A 16905-nucleotide genomic window follows, 5' to 3' on the forward strand; every position below is an offset into this window, starting at 1 on the left:
AAATCCTCTGCTAGCAATTAGCCAGCCTCCCGGGATAAGAAAGGCGACCCTGTCCGGGATCGGAAAAGCCCTGGCCGAGGAGGGCCGAGTAAACGTAGAAGTCAAGGGACACGACCTAAGAGGATGGTAGGAATAAAATGGGCAGCGCGCATCATGGAGAGGCGCGTAAAGACGCAGGCTCCCCTGCAAGGAGCCCGCTGGATATCACATGGGCAAGGCTGCCTCTCCACCATCCCTTTGCGGGGTACTATGGGGTCGTGGGTCTCTGCGAAGGCGGGCAAAGCTGGAGTGGAGGGTGGGCAACACAAGAGTCCTAGAAAAAGGAGCACAGGAGCAAAACAAGTGCAAAATGACTGCGCACTGGGGTAGGGGAAAACCCGAGCTTCTCTCTCTGTGTGTGTGTGTGTGAGAGAGAGAGAGAGAGAGGAAGAGAGAGAGATTTTGTTTTATGGCAGTGCCGGATTTACCTATAAGCTAAACAAGCTGTAGCTTAGCGCCCCACTCTCCTGGGGGGGCCCCCAAAAAATAAAGGGGGAAAAACTGGATGTACATTTCCAAAATATAAGATAAAATAAATATTACTTTGATAAAATACATATTTTGTTATGTGCAAATGGCTTTAGATACCTATCAGGTCCATAAATTTCCATATAGCATATATTCAACACAAAAAACAGCAACAATTTGTTGTTGACAAAGGACAGCTGGACATATGAAGGTCCCATTACCTTCAGTTGCTTAGGGCCTCATCAAACCTAAATCTGGCCCTGGTTATGGGGTCAGAAGTGGAAAGAGATCTTGGAGTCTTCCTAGATGGCTCAGTTTAAACATGTGGCACCTGTGAAAAGGGTAAATTACATATTAATGTAATTTACAGCCAACTTGCTTCTCCAGCATTCATCCTGATGGGCTTGTACAGAGCTTACGTGGTGGTTAGCCTAGGTCCAGTCCTTGCTTAACTGGTTCATATGACACTGAGCATTCAGCCGGATTTGGTTGTGAGGTGTTTACACTTCTTCCTGCTACCCATCACATGCTTTTCAATGCATTTCTTCATTACCTTCCTGAAATATACTCAGAGTCGCAAAGTGATTTCATGCTCTTTATTCAGCTCATAGTGGTGAGGAGGAATGAATGAAAGTCCCCTCAAAGTATCTGCTTTATATACATTATTTACACAATGGGCTGCACATGATTGGCTAATTCCGGAATTCTACTGTAAGCCAATCAGGTTGTGGATTCACTTCTATCTGGAGCATGATTGGGTGGTTCCTGCCAACCAATCATACTGCTGCGTTGTTCTAGGACCAATCAGACTGCTGCATTTTGGATCCTATTGTTCTAGGACCAATCAGACTGCTGCATTTTGATTCCTATTGTTCTAGGACCAATCAGACTGCTGCAGTTTGGATCCTATTCAACTCAGTACATAACACTTCCAAACCACAAAAAGTCCAGGAATTTTATTTTTTTATGTTGGGCTTTCAGCACTAGGTCGATAGAACGCTTTGATCCACTTCAAAAGTGCAAACCTTCCAGTATACGGTTGAATCCCTCTTGCAAAATAGTTTACAATCTGGAGTCACTCTAGGAATGGTATTGCTGCACCTCCAGAAGGTATGGCAGAATTTTAACAGGTGCATAGAATGGCAACTAAAATGGAACAAGTCCCTTATGGGATAATTTAAAAGGGTTTAGAACTTCTTAGTTTGGTGGCATACAAAAGATGAACAAGTTAAATCTGTAATGAAACACTGGGTGAGAGAGATCTGTGGCATAATATTCAATTTTCAGATTGGGAAAAGTTATGGAAAACTGACTTAAAATTCATGGCTTGTTATACACAGAAAGAAAATTATATGGAAATGATGTACCAGTGGTATCTGACCCCTAACAAAAAGGGACGCGGGTGGCGCTATGGTCTAAACCACTGGGCCTTGGGCTTGCCGATCAAAAGGTTGGCAGTTCGAATCCCCGCAATGGGGTGAACTCCTGTTGCTCAGTCCCAGGTCCTACCAACTTAGCAGTTCGAAAGCATGCCAAAAAGTGCAAGTAGATTAATAGGTACCGCTCCGGCAGGAAGATAAACAGCGTTTCCGTGCACTGCTCTGGTGTCGGTGTTCTGTTGCACCAGAAGCGGCTTTGTCATGCTGGCCACATGACCCGGAAAAACTGTATGGAGCGCACAAACACCGGCTATCTCGGCCTGTAAAGCGAGATGAGCGCTGCAACCCCAGAGTCGTTCGCGATTGGGCTTAACTGTAAGGGGTCCCTTTACCTTTACCTTTTAAGCTACCAAAAATGTATACGAGAAATACAAATACTTGCTGGAAATATAAAGAGAAAGGAGGTGCCTTTTATCACATGTGGTGGTCATGTAAGGTAATAAAAGCATTCTGGGAAATGATATATAATGAACTGACAATAATGTTTAAAATAACTTTTGTAAAAAACAAGACCAGAAGGTTTATTATTAGGAATTATAGGTACCGATATACCAAAGGAACAGAAAAGACTTATGTACATGACAACAGCCGCATGGAAGTTATTAGCCCAAAGATGGAAAGAAGACAAAGTCCCTGTCAGAGAGGAATGGCAAATTAAGCCGTTGGGAGTCCGCCAAAATGGCAAAACTCAGGAAACCAAGACAACAAAAACTTTAAGAATGGGAAAAATTTAAAATTGACCTACGAGACCACTGCAAGCACATAAAAGCATTAGCAGCATTTTAATAACACTTGTAACGTAACCAACACTGTGGTTAATATGAAGAGATACAATACATGGATTGTGAAATAATATGCAGATGAAGAAGTTGACAATTGGATTCATGGAGGGAAGGACCAGGAAGTTGGGAGATTCAGAGAAATCTCAATATAAGGTTATATATTTGGTATTGTTATAACTTTTTGTTTGTAAATATATATATATATATATATTTCCAAAAAAAGAGAGAACTTCTTAGTTTGGGGAAAAAGCAGGGAAGGGCATCATAAAGTCTTAAATTATGGTCTGGAAAAAGGAGAGCTGATAAGTTTTTCTCCCTCATAATATCCCCTGGAGTCATCCAATAAAGATGAATTTTTGGGAGATCCAGGACAGGAAGTGCAGTACATCTCCACACAACACAGTTAAGATGAAATTTGTGACCACAAAGATGTAGCGATGGCTGCCATATTACCTCAAAAGGAGATTAGACAAATCCATGGAGAATCATAGAATCATAGAGTTGGAAGAGACCACAAGGGCCATCGAGTCCAACCCCCTGCCAAGCAGGAAACACCATCAGAGCACTCCTGACATATGGTTGTCAAGCCTCTGCTTAAAGACCTCCAAAGAAGGAGACTCCACCACACTCCTTGGCAGCAAATTCCACTGTCAAACAGCTCTTACTGTCAGGAAGTTCTTCCTAATGTTTAGGTGGAATCTTCTTTCTTGTAGTTTGCATCCATTGCTCCGTGTCCGCTTCTCTGGAGCAGCAGAAAACAACCTTTCTCCCTCCTCTATGTGACATCCTTTTATATATTTGAACATGGCTATCATATCACCCCTTAACCTCCTCTTCTCCAGGCTAAACATGCCCAGCTCCCTTAGCCCTTCCTCATAAGGCATCGTTTCCAGGCCTTTGACCATTTTGGTTGCCCTCCTCTGGACACCTTCCAGTTTGTCAGTGTCCTTCTTGAACTGTGGTGCCCAGAACTGGACACAGTACTCCAGGTGAGGTCTGACCAGAGCAGAATACAGTGGCACTATTACTTCCCTTGATCTAGATGCTATACTCCTATTGATGCAACCCAGAATTGCATTGGCTTTTTTAGCTGCCGCGTCACACTGTTGGCTCATGTCAAGTTTGTGGTCAACCAAGACTCCTAGATCCTTTTCACATGTACTGCTCTCAAGCCAGGTGTCGCCCATCTTGTATTTGAGACTCTCAATGGCTTCTAGGCATGATGGTTATCACAGAGGGAGACCATGGGCCTCTGAATACCTGCTGCCAGGAAGTACAAGCAGGGAGAGTGATATTGCCTAGCCCCCAATTTCCTAGAGGCATCTTTTGGACCACAGTGGGAAACAAGAATGCCAGCCTAGATAAGCCTTTCACCTGATCCTGCAAGGCTCTTTATCTTCTCCTACCTCAAGGTAAAATTATATCCCTGCTTCAACTGCAAGCCAACCTCTTAAGATGGAAAGATCATTATAGAGTCACCTAATTAGTGGCATACATTCCAACAGAAGGTTGACTCCTTATTAATGCAAAAGATGAATGTTTAATGCAAAAGTCTCTGCAAACTTCAAAGGTGTCTGTGACATGAATTTCCAGAGGGGGGTCATGCAAAGTTTCCTAGGCTCTGATTTTGACTTTGGAGTGAAAATGGTATATGAGATCAAGCGACATCAGAGGCTTTAGAATACATATATCTGCACATTCTGCTACTGGAAACCTTCCTAATTCAAGTGAAAATAAAGGTCACCCTCAAGCATATTGCTAGGGACGCGGGTGGCGCTGTGAGTTAAACCACAGAGCCTAGGACTTGCCTATCAGAAGGCCAGGGTTCGAATCCCCATTGCTCCCGTTGCTTGGTCCCTGCTGCTGCCCACCTAGCAGTTCAAAAGCACATCAAAGTGCAAGTAGATAAATAGGTACCACTCCAGCGGGAAGGTAAATGGCGTTTCCGTGTGCTGCTGTGGTTCGCCAGAAGCGGCTTAGTCATGCTGGCCACATGACCCGGAAGCTGTACGCCAGCTCCCTCGGCCAATAAAGCAAGATGAGTGCCACAACCCCAGAGTCGATCACGACTGGACCTAATGGTCCAACATCTGGAGAGTCAAAGGTTCCCCACAATTGTTTCAAAATCCACATTTAGGAACCCTAGAGAAGTTGTCTGTAAAGAAAACTCCCATTGGCTTTTTGTTCCCAATGTTAATGCTATATATATATACACACACATGATTTTTCATTACAGTCACTAAGACTTAAGATACGTTAAGGGCAGAATTGAAAAGTTGAGATTTTGTAATATACAGTGGTACCTCTGGTTATGAACGGGATCCGTTCCAGATGCCCAACCGTATCCTGAAATCTTCGCTTGTTCTGTGCATGCAGGCATGCAGTGCTGTAGAGCGCTTCCGTGCATGCGCGCAGAGCACTTTTGCGCATGCGGCAAACCCACTTCTGCGCATTTGCAACCCAAACGTCCACTGTAATGGTTAGGGTTTTTAGTGCACACCAAAGAAAAGTAAATTAGGAAGAATCTGCTTATATATTCAATATGCTAGTTTGCAGACATGTGAATGGCTCCAAGTATCAAACGTCCGGCATCAGAGTACAGCTTTTTTCTGGAAATCATGGCTCAGAATTACCTGGCATTTCGACATTTGCACATTGGTGAAGAACATGCAGCTATGGCAACATCGAATGTCAAGTCCTAAAGCTCAGTGGTGGCTTCTGTCCAGAAGATGAGGTGGTGGCATAAACAATCCATACAGATGCATGAACATTTACAGTGGTGCCTCGCAAGACGAAATTAATTCGTTCTGCGAGTTTTTTCGTCTTGTGAATTTTTTGTCTTGCAAAGCACGGTTTCCCATAGGAATGCATTGACGGTTTTAAGAAAAAGGCACAAGACGTTTTCGTCTTGCGAAGCAAGCCCATTGGGAAATTCGTCTTGCAAAGCAACTCAAAAAACAAGAAACTCTTTCGTCTCGCGAGCTTTTCGTCTTGCGAGGCATTCGTCTTGCGAGGTACCACTGTACATTAAAAAAAATGCATATAGACATTTCCAAAATATGTTTACACTTTTGAACACAGAAATGAAAGAAAACAGTATAAAATATAATGGTTGACGTAGTGCCTTTGCACACATCTGCAGTGGAGTTCTTCAAACATCCCTCGCTTTGTTCACCGGAGTCCATCTTAAGGCAGAGAGTGAATTCTTAGTAGGTTCAAGAGTGTTTGGTATGGCAAATACATTGTTGGGACATTCCATCGACTGTAGGAATCCTTCAGCAAAAGTTTGATGAGCAAATAAAAGAGCTCAGACAGATGAAATGGTGAATTTTGAAAGTGGACCAGAGAAGGATGAAATGGGAAGTGGAATTAAAGAGGACACAGAGACTTCGGAGAAAAATTGGGACAAAGGATTGCCAGAGCAAGAGCGTGAAATGGCAGCGCTGGTGGCAACAGATTGTGAAATTCAAATGTCCTTTGCTTTTGTCATAGATACTAGAGAAAAATAGATTTGATGTCTGTATACTAGTGCCTAACATAGGATTCACCCACCTGGTGGCCTCTCCAGATGTTTTGGAATACAATTACCACCAGACTGGAGAAGGCTGGCTTAATGCATCATTTCATTAGTTAAAATTAACTTTGTGTCAGGAAAGCCCTTAAGGCTAGATTCTTAGAAAGATTTTGACGTGTGTTTTTATTACAGCTGCCATCATTGTCTGCTTCATAGAGGCTGTCAAGCAGAAATACATTTTGATGTTTTAAAGCATTCTGTAAATACTTTTCTCAGAAGTAACTGACTCATATTTTAATATGTCTGTACGGTACCCACACAAACTACAAGTGTACATTTTTTAAAATGAATATCATGTTCTGGTTATTACAGCGGCACCTCCGGTTGTGAACAGGATCCATTCCAAAGTCCGGCCGCATCCTGAGGAATTTGCAACCAGAGGACCGCTTCTGCGCATGTGCGTGGTGCGGTTTAGCACTTCTGCGCATGCGCGCGCGGTGAAACCCGGAAAAATACTTTGCATCCTGAAGTTTATGTATCTAGAGGCAACTCAGGTTCTTGCACCCCAGGAGTTAAGCCAGACCCCATCTGTCCGAAGTAGATTGTCACACGGAGACAGTAATAAAAGCAGCAAGGTACAGTAGATACTCTTTATTTCCTGTCTATGTACAATTTAGTAAATGAAAGAGCCAACATAATTAGTTTAGCATGACAATATCATAAAAATACATCCATAACCAACGTAGGGTACAAATATATACATTATGATACATTAAATAAGTGCTTTCAATATAGTTTACAGCTAGTGTGCGGTATTTAAAGAGATTGATTCTACTCCTTCCCCATTTTGTGGCATCTTAACACAAATGCAACATTCCCCCTGGGCCTCAACTGTTCATATACACTACAATGCCATTTCCGGCACATTCCAGAGAAGCATGGCCTGCCATTTACAGACTGAACTATACAGACAATAACATAAAAAGGCCAAAAAACCTCAAACAAAATCAAATGACCCATTCTTATTTTCCCCAACAAAACAACAGTTAACAGAACACGTCTGCTCAGTAAGTTGTAGACAGTTATTTACTGTTATGGAGTCATATGTGGGATCCACGTGGCAAGATTAAAAGGAACCTATTGCACCGTCCAAAACTTGAACACTGTACAACATAAATGCTTCTAGAAAATACTGCTGTGCTAGCACCTGATTTTTACCCCCCAAAAAACAGGCCAGGAATTTCATAATAACCTGTCAAGTTTCAGGTGCTTGGCACTAAAGGTTTCAGGCCTGTTCCCGTTGGGACAGGTAGGCTGTCCTTCAAAATCTACTTGCAGCAATAGAAGTTAAATGTGTAACAGCAAATATTTAACAACACTCTACATATAGGAAATGCAGATGGTCAGTACTGGAGAACGTGAAATTGAAAGGCCAATTTAGGAAAGAAAAGCTAAGCTAACCTAGCCAAACTCCGCTGCTTTGTATTTAGTTTGTTCCTATGATGATGCAAAACCCCAGCCCGCCACTTCTTAGCAAAAGTTACAAAAAGAGGCCGTCAAGTTTCAGCTGTTTGTCCATCCTCAGCCAGCAATGATTGTGCTAGGGACCAACCTTCGTCCTAGAGAGATATTCATTACAGACTCTGTGTGCAAGTGTCTGCTTATGTGTACAACAGAGTGAACAATGCTATAGGTCAGGGATCACGTTTTCAATGCTGTATGCTAAAAAACAAACCAAAGTACGCTGGGAAGAAAAGATGAGCTGGACCCTCTTGCCTTGGCGTGTTAAGTTTCTCCCTACAGGGTTTTGTTTTTTTAACATGGACACGCTGTGAAGTTAGACTGCCAGCAGCTCATCTTCAGTCTGAGGTGATACCATTTCAGGATTCCACCATCACTTTCTGTTGTGTGTCCAGACCAGGCCTCGGAATCAATCTCTCTCACACTATGCATTTTAACAAATCCATTGAACGCTCCCAAGTCTTGCCCACAAAAGCTCTATCCGAAGGCAGCATCCGAACAACCAGCAATATGTTACTTGTCAGGATAAGACCATGGAAATGCTCCAGGAACCCTGCTCCTCTCTCTCAGAGCAAGTTGCCCTGGTTGTAACCGGCACACATTTCTAGACGTGGGAAGAGCTGGTGAAAATGCTTTTCACTGCGATTAGAGACAAGGGCCTCTTGCATGCCATATCCCTGCCTTTGCAATCAAAGGCAGCTTGTCTTCCTCCTCCTGCCCTCAAAGGACTTGCCATTTGATTCTTCAGCACAACCACTAAGCTAATAGCAACACACACCTGACTTGGTCAGCATTAAGCAGAGGTCTGCTTCTTAGGATGGAACGAGACATCATTTGGCCACATTTCTGCTCTATTCACATGAATTGGAGCATGCAGAGGGTGGGAGATGGCAAAGCCAGGCCTTTCCAACTCAACTCAACTTGCAGCCCTCCAACAGTTCAAATAGTTTTCTACCAGCCCAGCTCTTAGAACAAAGGCACACCACAGCCATCCTGAGCTTCTCATATGAACAGGATCAAAATATGAATGAAATAAACTGTCCTGCAACATGCAGCCTGGCCCATAACAAATATAGTTATAGCATATAAACCTGCCAGTTACCAAAACTATTTTGGAAGCAGCTCCCCCCTCCCAGGAAGGTGACTTTGTTCTTGAAAACTCAAGCAGCAAGTCAACCCCGACTTTAACATTTATTCTGGCTTGGTGTTAATACTGCTAATTAAACTAGAAACTCGGGTGGATGACAGCATCTTTCTTAATTAAGGAATGTTTTCAAAGCACTCAAAGCTGAAGGTCAGCAGAGAAATAGGGAATGTAAAAGCGGCCGAAGCGCAGCTACAATTCTCATTTATTGAAACTGGTTATCAGGTTTCATATATAAACTCTTACAACTGCAGACTTGAACAAAGCAAAATAATACAATGGCTGGAGATCAAATTAAGAGTTGGATCGTTCCTCCAAGGTGTACACTGGGGGGGAAGAAAACCCACACAATTCCCCAATCTGATGCCCTCCAAAGTTTTGGAGTACAACCCCCTGAATATTGGCCATGCCAGCTGGGTTCTGATGGGTGCTGGTAGTGCAGAACATCTGGGGCAGACCAGTTTGGGGAAGGCTGTAACAGGCCAGCGTACACCCCAGATATGACAGCTCTGTGCTTTCATTGTCAACCTAAGCCAGAACTAAACTCCTAACTGATGTACAGAGGTCAACGTTCTCACCCTATACGCCTGCCTGGCTTAATGGATGTGCTTTTAAGATGGCTTCTTGGCTTTCAACAGAGAACTCTGCCCACTTTACATGATACAGGGGGTCACATATGTTGAGTGGGAGGTTTTTACAGGGAGGTAACGCAGCAGTGCTGCTTATTATGGCCATAGACTTTTCACTCATAATGGTTTGTAGCCAAAGGGTTGGGAAACCCGGAGGATGCTAGGACAACAACTCCCAATGTGGCTGAGCACTGGCCATGCCAGCTGGAGCGGATGGGGTCATAGGGGAACAATATCTGGAGGGCCAAAATCCTCTCCATCCTTGGTTTGGGGAATCCTGCTGCAGGGAGAAGAGGGACTACAAAGGTAAACTAATCTCAGCCATTGCATACAATCTGTGCTCAAACCAATATTCCAGACAACTCTTAAGGTTCGGGGACAATGTCCGCCGTGCCTCCTTAACTACAACACACCCTTATTTTTACTGGCCGTTATTATGTAAAAAATAAAGTAAATGTTTCCTATTTACAAAAAAAACTAATCGTAAGTGCTTATTCCCAGGTAGTAAAAACACCCCAATCTCCACATACCTATGGCTGACTCACACCATCTAAGTTCAGCTGTTTGTTCAGAGCACCTAGTGTCAAAGGAATGATTGTTTAATCAGCCAGGTCTGTTTACACAACCTGTGTGTGTTCAGTAGAGAGACCCATTATGTTCTACAAAATGGTGCTGAAATGAAAAACAAAACCAAACCCGGGAGAAGGATGCTACAGACTTGATTCTTTAAGGCAGCCATTTAAAGGGGGGAGTACTACCGAAAAACAACAAAGTGCAACTCGTCGATGGGGGAGGCGGTCTTTTCAATACACAAATGCAGTAGCTAGTCAAGGACCTTCTTGGAGAAAATTTGTTTCGCTAGTGTATTTCATTTGAAAAGAGGGCAGCTCTATTTACCGCTGTACACTAAAATCCAAGCTGCCATTACTGAAGTTGCCCTTCAGTAAAATATTTGACTGCCTGGAAGTTTGACACCATTAAAAGCAAGGCTTCAGGTGATGGGAGTGGAATGCTGGTAAAATCCTCTAATACTGCTCATGGAAAGCTGCAAAACAACATCAGTGCATAACAGAGAGGAAGCTTAACAGAAAACCAAACCTTGTGACAGCAGCGGCATTTGTAAGAGATGTACAGAACTCCTCATGATTGTGATGCTTTTTAAAGAGACTGTAATATCCTCACTGCAACAAGCTGCAGCAGTCTGATTCGGGGACAACATGCCCACTGTTATTTGCTATTAAGACACTTTATTCTGTGTAAGACGTCATCACGAACTCCAGTGGGATTTGCCGTAATCTGCGGAAGGCTCATCCTGGCTGATCTATTTGATGGGATCGCCTGTGTCTTTCCAAAGATAGAGTCCCGCTCAGATTCAGAAGGCTCTCCTCCGGCCTCTTCCGTTAACATTCCAGCACCTAAAGTGCAGACTTGCTTCTTTTGATACGGCAGTTTCTGCAGGCAGTGGCTGGAGATCTTTTAGCTGCTATTGAAGACACTGAGTTGGGGGCTGGATGTGTGGAAGACAGCCTTCGCTCGAGTTCTTTACTAATTAATCAGAAGGCGGCGTCCCGTCCCACCCCCTGAGGAGGTGCCTTACCTTAGCAGTTCAGGCCCAGCCCTGTCCAGTGATCTGGCACCATCAAAAAATACTTGTCCATTGCTTCACAAAACCTCGTCCGGTACAGTTCTGGAGATACTACTGTTGGCATCTTACCTAATTTACGGCAGAGAAAAAAATTGTCTTAGAAATTAACTTTAGGAATAACTAATCTGTCATATAGGGACGCGGGTGGCGCTGTGGGCTAAAGCCTCAGCGCCTAGGGCTTGCCGATTGAAAGGTCGGCGGTTCGAATCCCCACGGCGGGGTGCGCTCCCGTCGCTCGGTCCCAGCGCCTGCCAACCTAGCAGTTTGAAAGAACCCCCGGGTGCAAGTAGATAAATAGGGACCGCTTACTAGCGGGAAGGTAAACGGCGCTCCGTGTGCGGCTCTGGCTCTGGCTCGCCAGAGCAGCGATGTCACGCTGGCCATGTGACCCGGAAGTGTCTGCGGACAGCGCTGGCCCCCGGCCTCTTTGAGTGAGATGGGCGCACAACCCTAGAGTCTGTCAAGACTGGCCTGTACGGGCAGGGGTACCTTACCTTTAATCTGTCGTATACGCCACAAGTTACAGGTTGCATCCTAGTGGAGAATTGCAGAACATTCTTTCCCCCTCCCCCCACCACCTAAATCTGTTCTGGGTTTTCCCTCAGGAGCTGATGAGGGGATGGAGAGAGGGGAAATCGTATTGTGCTAGTGCAAAATGTTCAGTACCGCCCAGTCTTTAGATTCTCTTTGACAAGGGGCCTGCAAAACTCAAGACCTCATGTTACGAGGACTGTAAAATCCACATCGGCAGGGCAAAAATCCCAGAGGATTATTCCCTCTCTGCTCCCCACCCCATTTAGAGAATGTATAAGCACATATTTTGTGGTAAACCTGACAACTGGAACCATATTTATTCTTAGGCTGCAGGCAACAGCCATGCCTAAGAAATATCTTCTGCGCTTTACATAATTGCCATCTCTATCAAACAGAGCTAAGTATCCAATCATTTTTAGCAGCATGACATTTTGAAGCACTGTGCTTCTGCTCAAAGGTTATGATGTCACATTGACGGGACGGGACTTCCAAGGAAGTATTTAGGACCAGCCAAGGAAAGAATTCTAATAAGCAAATTTATTCCTCCAGGAAATGGAGATCTACGGTATCCCCACCAGGAAAGGAGATCTACGGTATCCTCCAAACTGTTTTGATTAATGCTCCCAAGTCAACATTTGAAGTAACGGACCTGGATGAGCGTTCAAATTATTTGTGGAGGGGGAGGTATGGGGACCCTTAATCAAACCCTCAACTCCCATATTCCAAGTTTCCTTCTATTTCATTCACATGACCTCTCTGGAGCCCACATCTTTTTTCCTCCTTTTTTTTGGGGGGGGGGGGAGGGAGAGAGAAAGGACAAAGAATAATGGGTCTGGGTCTCTTGCTCCCCCTCCTTAGTAATCTGGTGAAAAGACATGGACCCCTGATTTCAAAACAACTACACCAAAGTAGTTTTGAACACCAAAGCTGGTAGTAGTGGAAGAACTAGGAATCTTTATTCTTAATGGAAAAATAAAAATAAATTCAGGCCCTTAAATGTTACCCTTAAGAATGTATTACTTAAAAGGGTTATTCACCATTTGGCACTTATACACACACACACACACACACACATATATAGATATATAGATATATATACACACACACATATATATGTATATATATATATATATACACACACACACACACACACACACATATATATATATATATATATACACACATATATATATGTATATATATATATATACACACACACACACACACACACACACACCGTATTTTTCACTCTATAACACGCATCAGACCATAACACGCACATAGTTTTTAGAGGAGGAAAACAAGAAAAAAAATATTCTAAACGAAATAGTGGATATATGATTTTTGTGGTTCATGCTGTGGCCACAGACATGTGATCTGACAGTGAGTTTGGAGTAGCCCAATGCAAAAATCCTGAGGATCCATGTGGATCCATGCTTTGTAACCACGGAGGAGGGAAGGAAGGGGAACCATGGATCCTCTGCTCACGACTGCAGCAGATCCCCCCCGCCACCCGCAGGCATTCGCTCCATAACACGCACAGACATTTCCCCTTACTTTCTAGGAGGAAAAAAGTGAGTGTTATGGTGCAAAAAATACGGTATATATATACATACACACGGTTGCATATTTATACTTACAGGAGAACTGGAATAAGAGGCGAAGAGGAACAAATCACAGTGTATGTATTGATAGCTAAGAATTAAGACTCACCTTGTCCTCCTAAAATGCCTGTTGACTTAACCACCATCTCAAGCTTTTTGTCCCAAGTAAATGTGCGAATGTAATCTGTAACAAAAAGATAAGGAGCATGAGTGAGCTACAGAGGTTTTGATGCTCCACAGAATCGGTACCATTAGCAGTCTTTACCCTTTCACAGTTCCTTCTGCCTATATGGCACCATCTCCCCGCACCTTCTGCAATGCTATTCACCCATATCGTTTTCAAGCTGATCGCCTAGATGCACTGAGGGAATGTGGCGTATTCCTGGGAATCCCAGGAACGCAGTTTACCCCTCACAGCGCTACGCTACAGTTCCCAGCACCGTGAGCACAGTTCCCAGGATTCTTTCGAGGAAGTGGTGCGGTTTAATCGTGTGGTGTGCATGGGATCTGAGTCTGCTGTGTGGAGCAGCACCCATGTCTAGGCGGCCCCAAGCGGACTCCGTGTGGTACCTAAATGATGGGAAGATCTTCTCGCACGGGCAGCCACCCCACGGGTTTTTGGGGTCGAAAGGTTACGTACCAATAATCCCAACCACAAGTTCGTCGGAGGTATCATCCCGGCCCACAAGAAGAGAATAATCAATGATGAGATGGCTGGAAAGGAAATGGGAATCGCTGTGGATGGAAGCTTTGAGCACGGCCTTGGAGTGAGAACGGATGTATAAGGGGTTGTCCCGCACAAGCTTCAAGAGGTTTTCATCCAGCAGAACAACATCGCAGCTCTCTTTCCCTGTGTCCGTCTTCACATTCCTGTTCCGTAAGGAGCCTTTCAGGTCAAAAACCTAGCAGCAGAAGAGACAGCAGGTTATGGCAAACCACGGTTTATCCTGCGAGGTGCCTCCTGTTTTGCTCCTCCCCCACTGTGAGCAGGAGCATCAAACCATGGTGCTTGGCTCAGTGGTGGGTCTCAAAAGGAAAAGTGCCTTGTCTCGCTCCAAACCAGGCTTAGTAAGCCAAGAACAAATCTTGGCTGCAAGGAAGGAGCAAGGCAGGCAGCGATCTCTGTGTTCACAGTAAACTAGAAACTGTCGTTTACTGTGACAGGGGAGTTTGAAATGACTTCCCTCAGAATAATGTCTGAAACTCCCATTGTACTATTTTTTTTTAAATAATATTTATTAAATGTTTTATAGTTATAAAAAAGAAAAAACAATACATACATTAAACAGACAATATATCAACAATACAATACAACAATACAACAAAAAACAAAACAAAAAAAATTAAACACACATCCAAATTTCATATCTGTATCTTTCATTTGCTTATTTCCTCGACTTCCTCCCACCTCCCTTTTTTGTATTCTAGTTCAAATTATCTGGTTCAACAAATCCTTTCCCTCCTCTTCAATTTTTATTCTATAATTTATCCTAACACAATTTAACTTTAAATTTTCCACTTTATCACATTAACACTTAATATTCATATAATTCTTAATAGCCCTTCTGCTAAAACCATATATCTTCATTCCAATATACTTCTAACATTCATTAATTTTGCAATATTTCTGTAAATATACTTTAAATTTTTTCCAATCTTGTTCCATCGATGAAACTCCCATTGTTCTAGGCGCATTTTGTGACAGGAGATTTCATCAGCGCAAGCCGTTTCTGAGCTCTGGGCGCAGTGCTGCGCCTAAAATTTCAGATTAAAACTGCGGAGTGGAAGGAAAGGGGGACCCTTTTCTGCCTCCCAACTTCCAGTTACTCTCTGAAGACCGGAGAAGAGACCCTCTTCAGAATATTAGGGGGGTGGGCCAGGGAAGGACTAGACCATGCTAAAATTGAACATAATATTTTAGCTGCAGTTCACATTTTCAGCTTTGTGTTCTTATCATTAAAAAAATGCACCTAGTCATTCCGTTGTTGCGCCCGTAACCTAGGTTTAAGGTGCCATTTAGCTTTCATGTCTCAGTTTATAACACTGCCTCAGAATGGCAGCACTCCTAGGGCAACAGCAGTTGGTTAACTTAATAAGGGAAGTCCCCCAACTCCTCACTACCTTAATCGGGGGGGCGGGGGAATAGAAAGGTTTGTTACACATAACTATTTTATTGAGAAATTCATTTAAAAAATTACTATCTATTAGCAGGTCTACTGCTATTATCAGTATTATCGCAAGTCTCTAAACTAGCACCTCAAATTGCTTCCCCTCAGTATCAGAGTGGGTGAAGTTAGAGTGGGCAGTGCCCTGTTGGCATCAATTTGCCTCAAGAGACAATGGAGTGTGCCTTTGGGGGTGAAATTAAACCTCTGGAGAATCCCAGCGGCTGCACACCGTGCTCAAACCTCTGCACAGCTGCAGGTGCATGAACATGGGACTTAAAAAGTAACGCCAGCAGCCTCTGCTCTTCCAGCCACAAAACGAAAAAAGAGCAGAGAAATATAACCATTTCTCATGGTAATTCCAAGCCTGGCATCCACTAAGTATTTTGGGTGACAGAAGAGCATCTGACAGAAGAGCAGGGAGATTCCTCACCTCCTGTCAGGAATTCAAGCCACTGCTATTTTAATTTCATAAAAAATATAAAGTGTGTGTGTGTGTGTAGAGAGAGAGAGAGTGGGAATATGCTGGCTGCCACATACTGAAGTTTAAGGAAATCAGAACAGCCATTTGGAAGGAAATGCAGAATCCTAGCTACTACTAGCAACCGATTTCTATTGTTTCGCTGTCCTCAGGGTCAGAAGTAGTTTGAATGGTTTCTTTAAATGTAAAGGTTCATCATTGTTCCACCCGATGTGTATGTCTTTAAGGGGCCAGAGCAAACTAACGAGACCCAGATTTACAGCTGTGAAACATAGCAAGTGCTGCTGAGTTGCATTGATTAAGCTGTGTCAGGAATTGGGTGTAGTATATAAGGAGCAGCACCTAGATCTGCCATTACCCTGGGGGATGGGTTGGTGGTTGGGTCGTTTTTGTTTGTTAATGTATTTAGTGTAAAAGGAGTTTTTGTTTTTGTAATTAAAACCTTGGTTATTTTTGAGTCCCTTTTTAATGCATGGTCTCCCCAGCAAGCTCTCTGCAGCGCTAAGGTAAAGGTAAAGGTACCCCTGCCCATACGGGCCAGTCTTGCCAGACTCTAGGGTTGTGCGCTCATCTCACTCTAAAGGCCGGGAGCCAGCGCTGTCCGCAGACACTTCCGGGTCACGTGGCCAGCGTGACAAGCTGCATCTGGCGAGCCAGTGCCGCACACGGAACGCCGTTTACCTTCCCGCTAGTAAGCGGTCCCTATTTATCTACTTGCACCCGGGAGTGCTTTCAAACTGCTAGGTTGGCAGGCGCTGGGACCGAACAACGGGAGCGCACCCCGCCGCGGGGATTCGAACCACCGACCTTTCGATCAGCAAGTCCTAGGTGCTGAGGCTTTAACCCACAGCGCCACCCGCGTCCCTATAACTCTGCAGCACTACCATACTGCAAATAGCCAACAATATTTTCCCCTGGGACTATGAAGCTGTGTCTGCTT

The 16905-nt window shown here is 43.9% G+C and overlaps 1 protein-coding gene across 8 annotated transcripts in view; it reads right to left on the reverse strand.

The window, feature by feature from the left end:
• Positions 1 to 6878: 6878 nt before the first annotated feature.
• PIKFYVE (phosphoinositide kinase, FYVE-type zinc finger containing) overlaps positions 6879 to 16905 on the reverse strand; it is a 107190-nt gene continuing 97163 nt past the window's right edge. For 6 of the 8 annotated variants that reach the window (XM_083400443.1, XM_083400446.1, XM_083400440.1 and 3 more), the window contains 3 exons: positions 13960 to 14221; positions 13429 to 13503; positions 6879 to 11250 (listed from right to left, as the gene is read on the reverse strand). In XM_083400443.1, the coding sequence (XP_083256569.1) occupies positions 11135 to 11250; positions 13429 to 13503; positions 13960 to 14221 (453 nt within the window). In that variant the 3' untranslated portion in view covers positions 6879 to 11134. The remainder of the gene's footprint in view (positions 11251 to 13428; positions 13504 to 13959; positions 14222 to 16905) is intronic. The other 2 variants (XM_083400442.1, XM_083400445.1) reach the window with 1 other exon arrangement.

This window comes from Podarcis tiliguerta (assembly GCF_965153285.1).
Source record: "Podarcis tiliguerta genome assembly, chromosome: 1".
Taxonomy (NCBI): domain Eukaryota; kingdom Metazoa; phylum Chordata; class Lepidosauria; order Squamata; family Lacertidae; genus Podarcis; species Podarcis tiliguerta.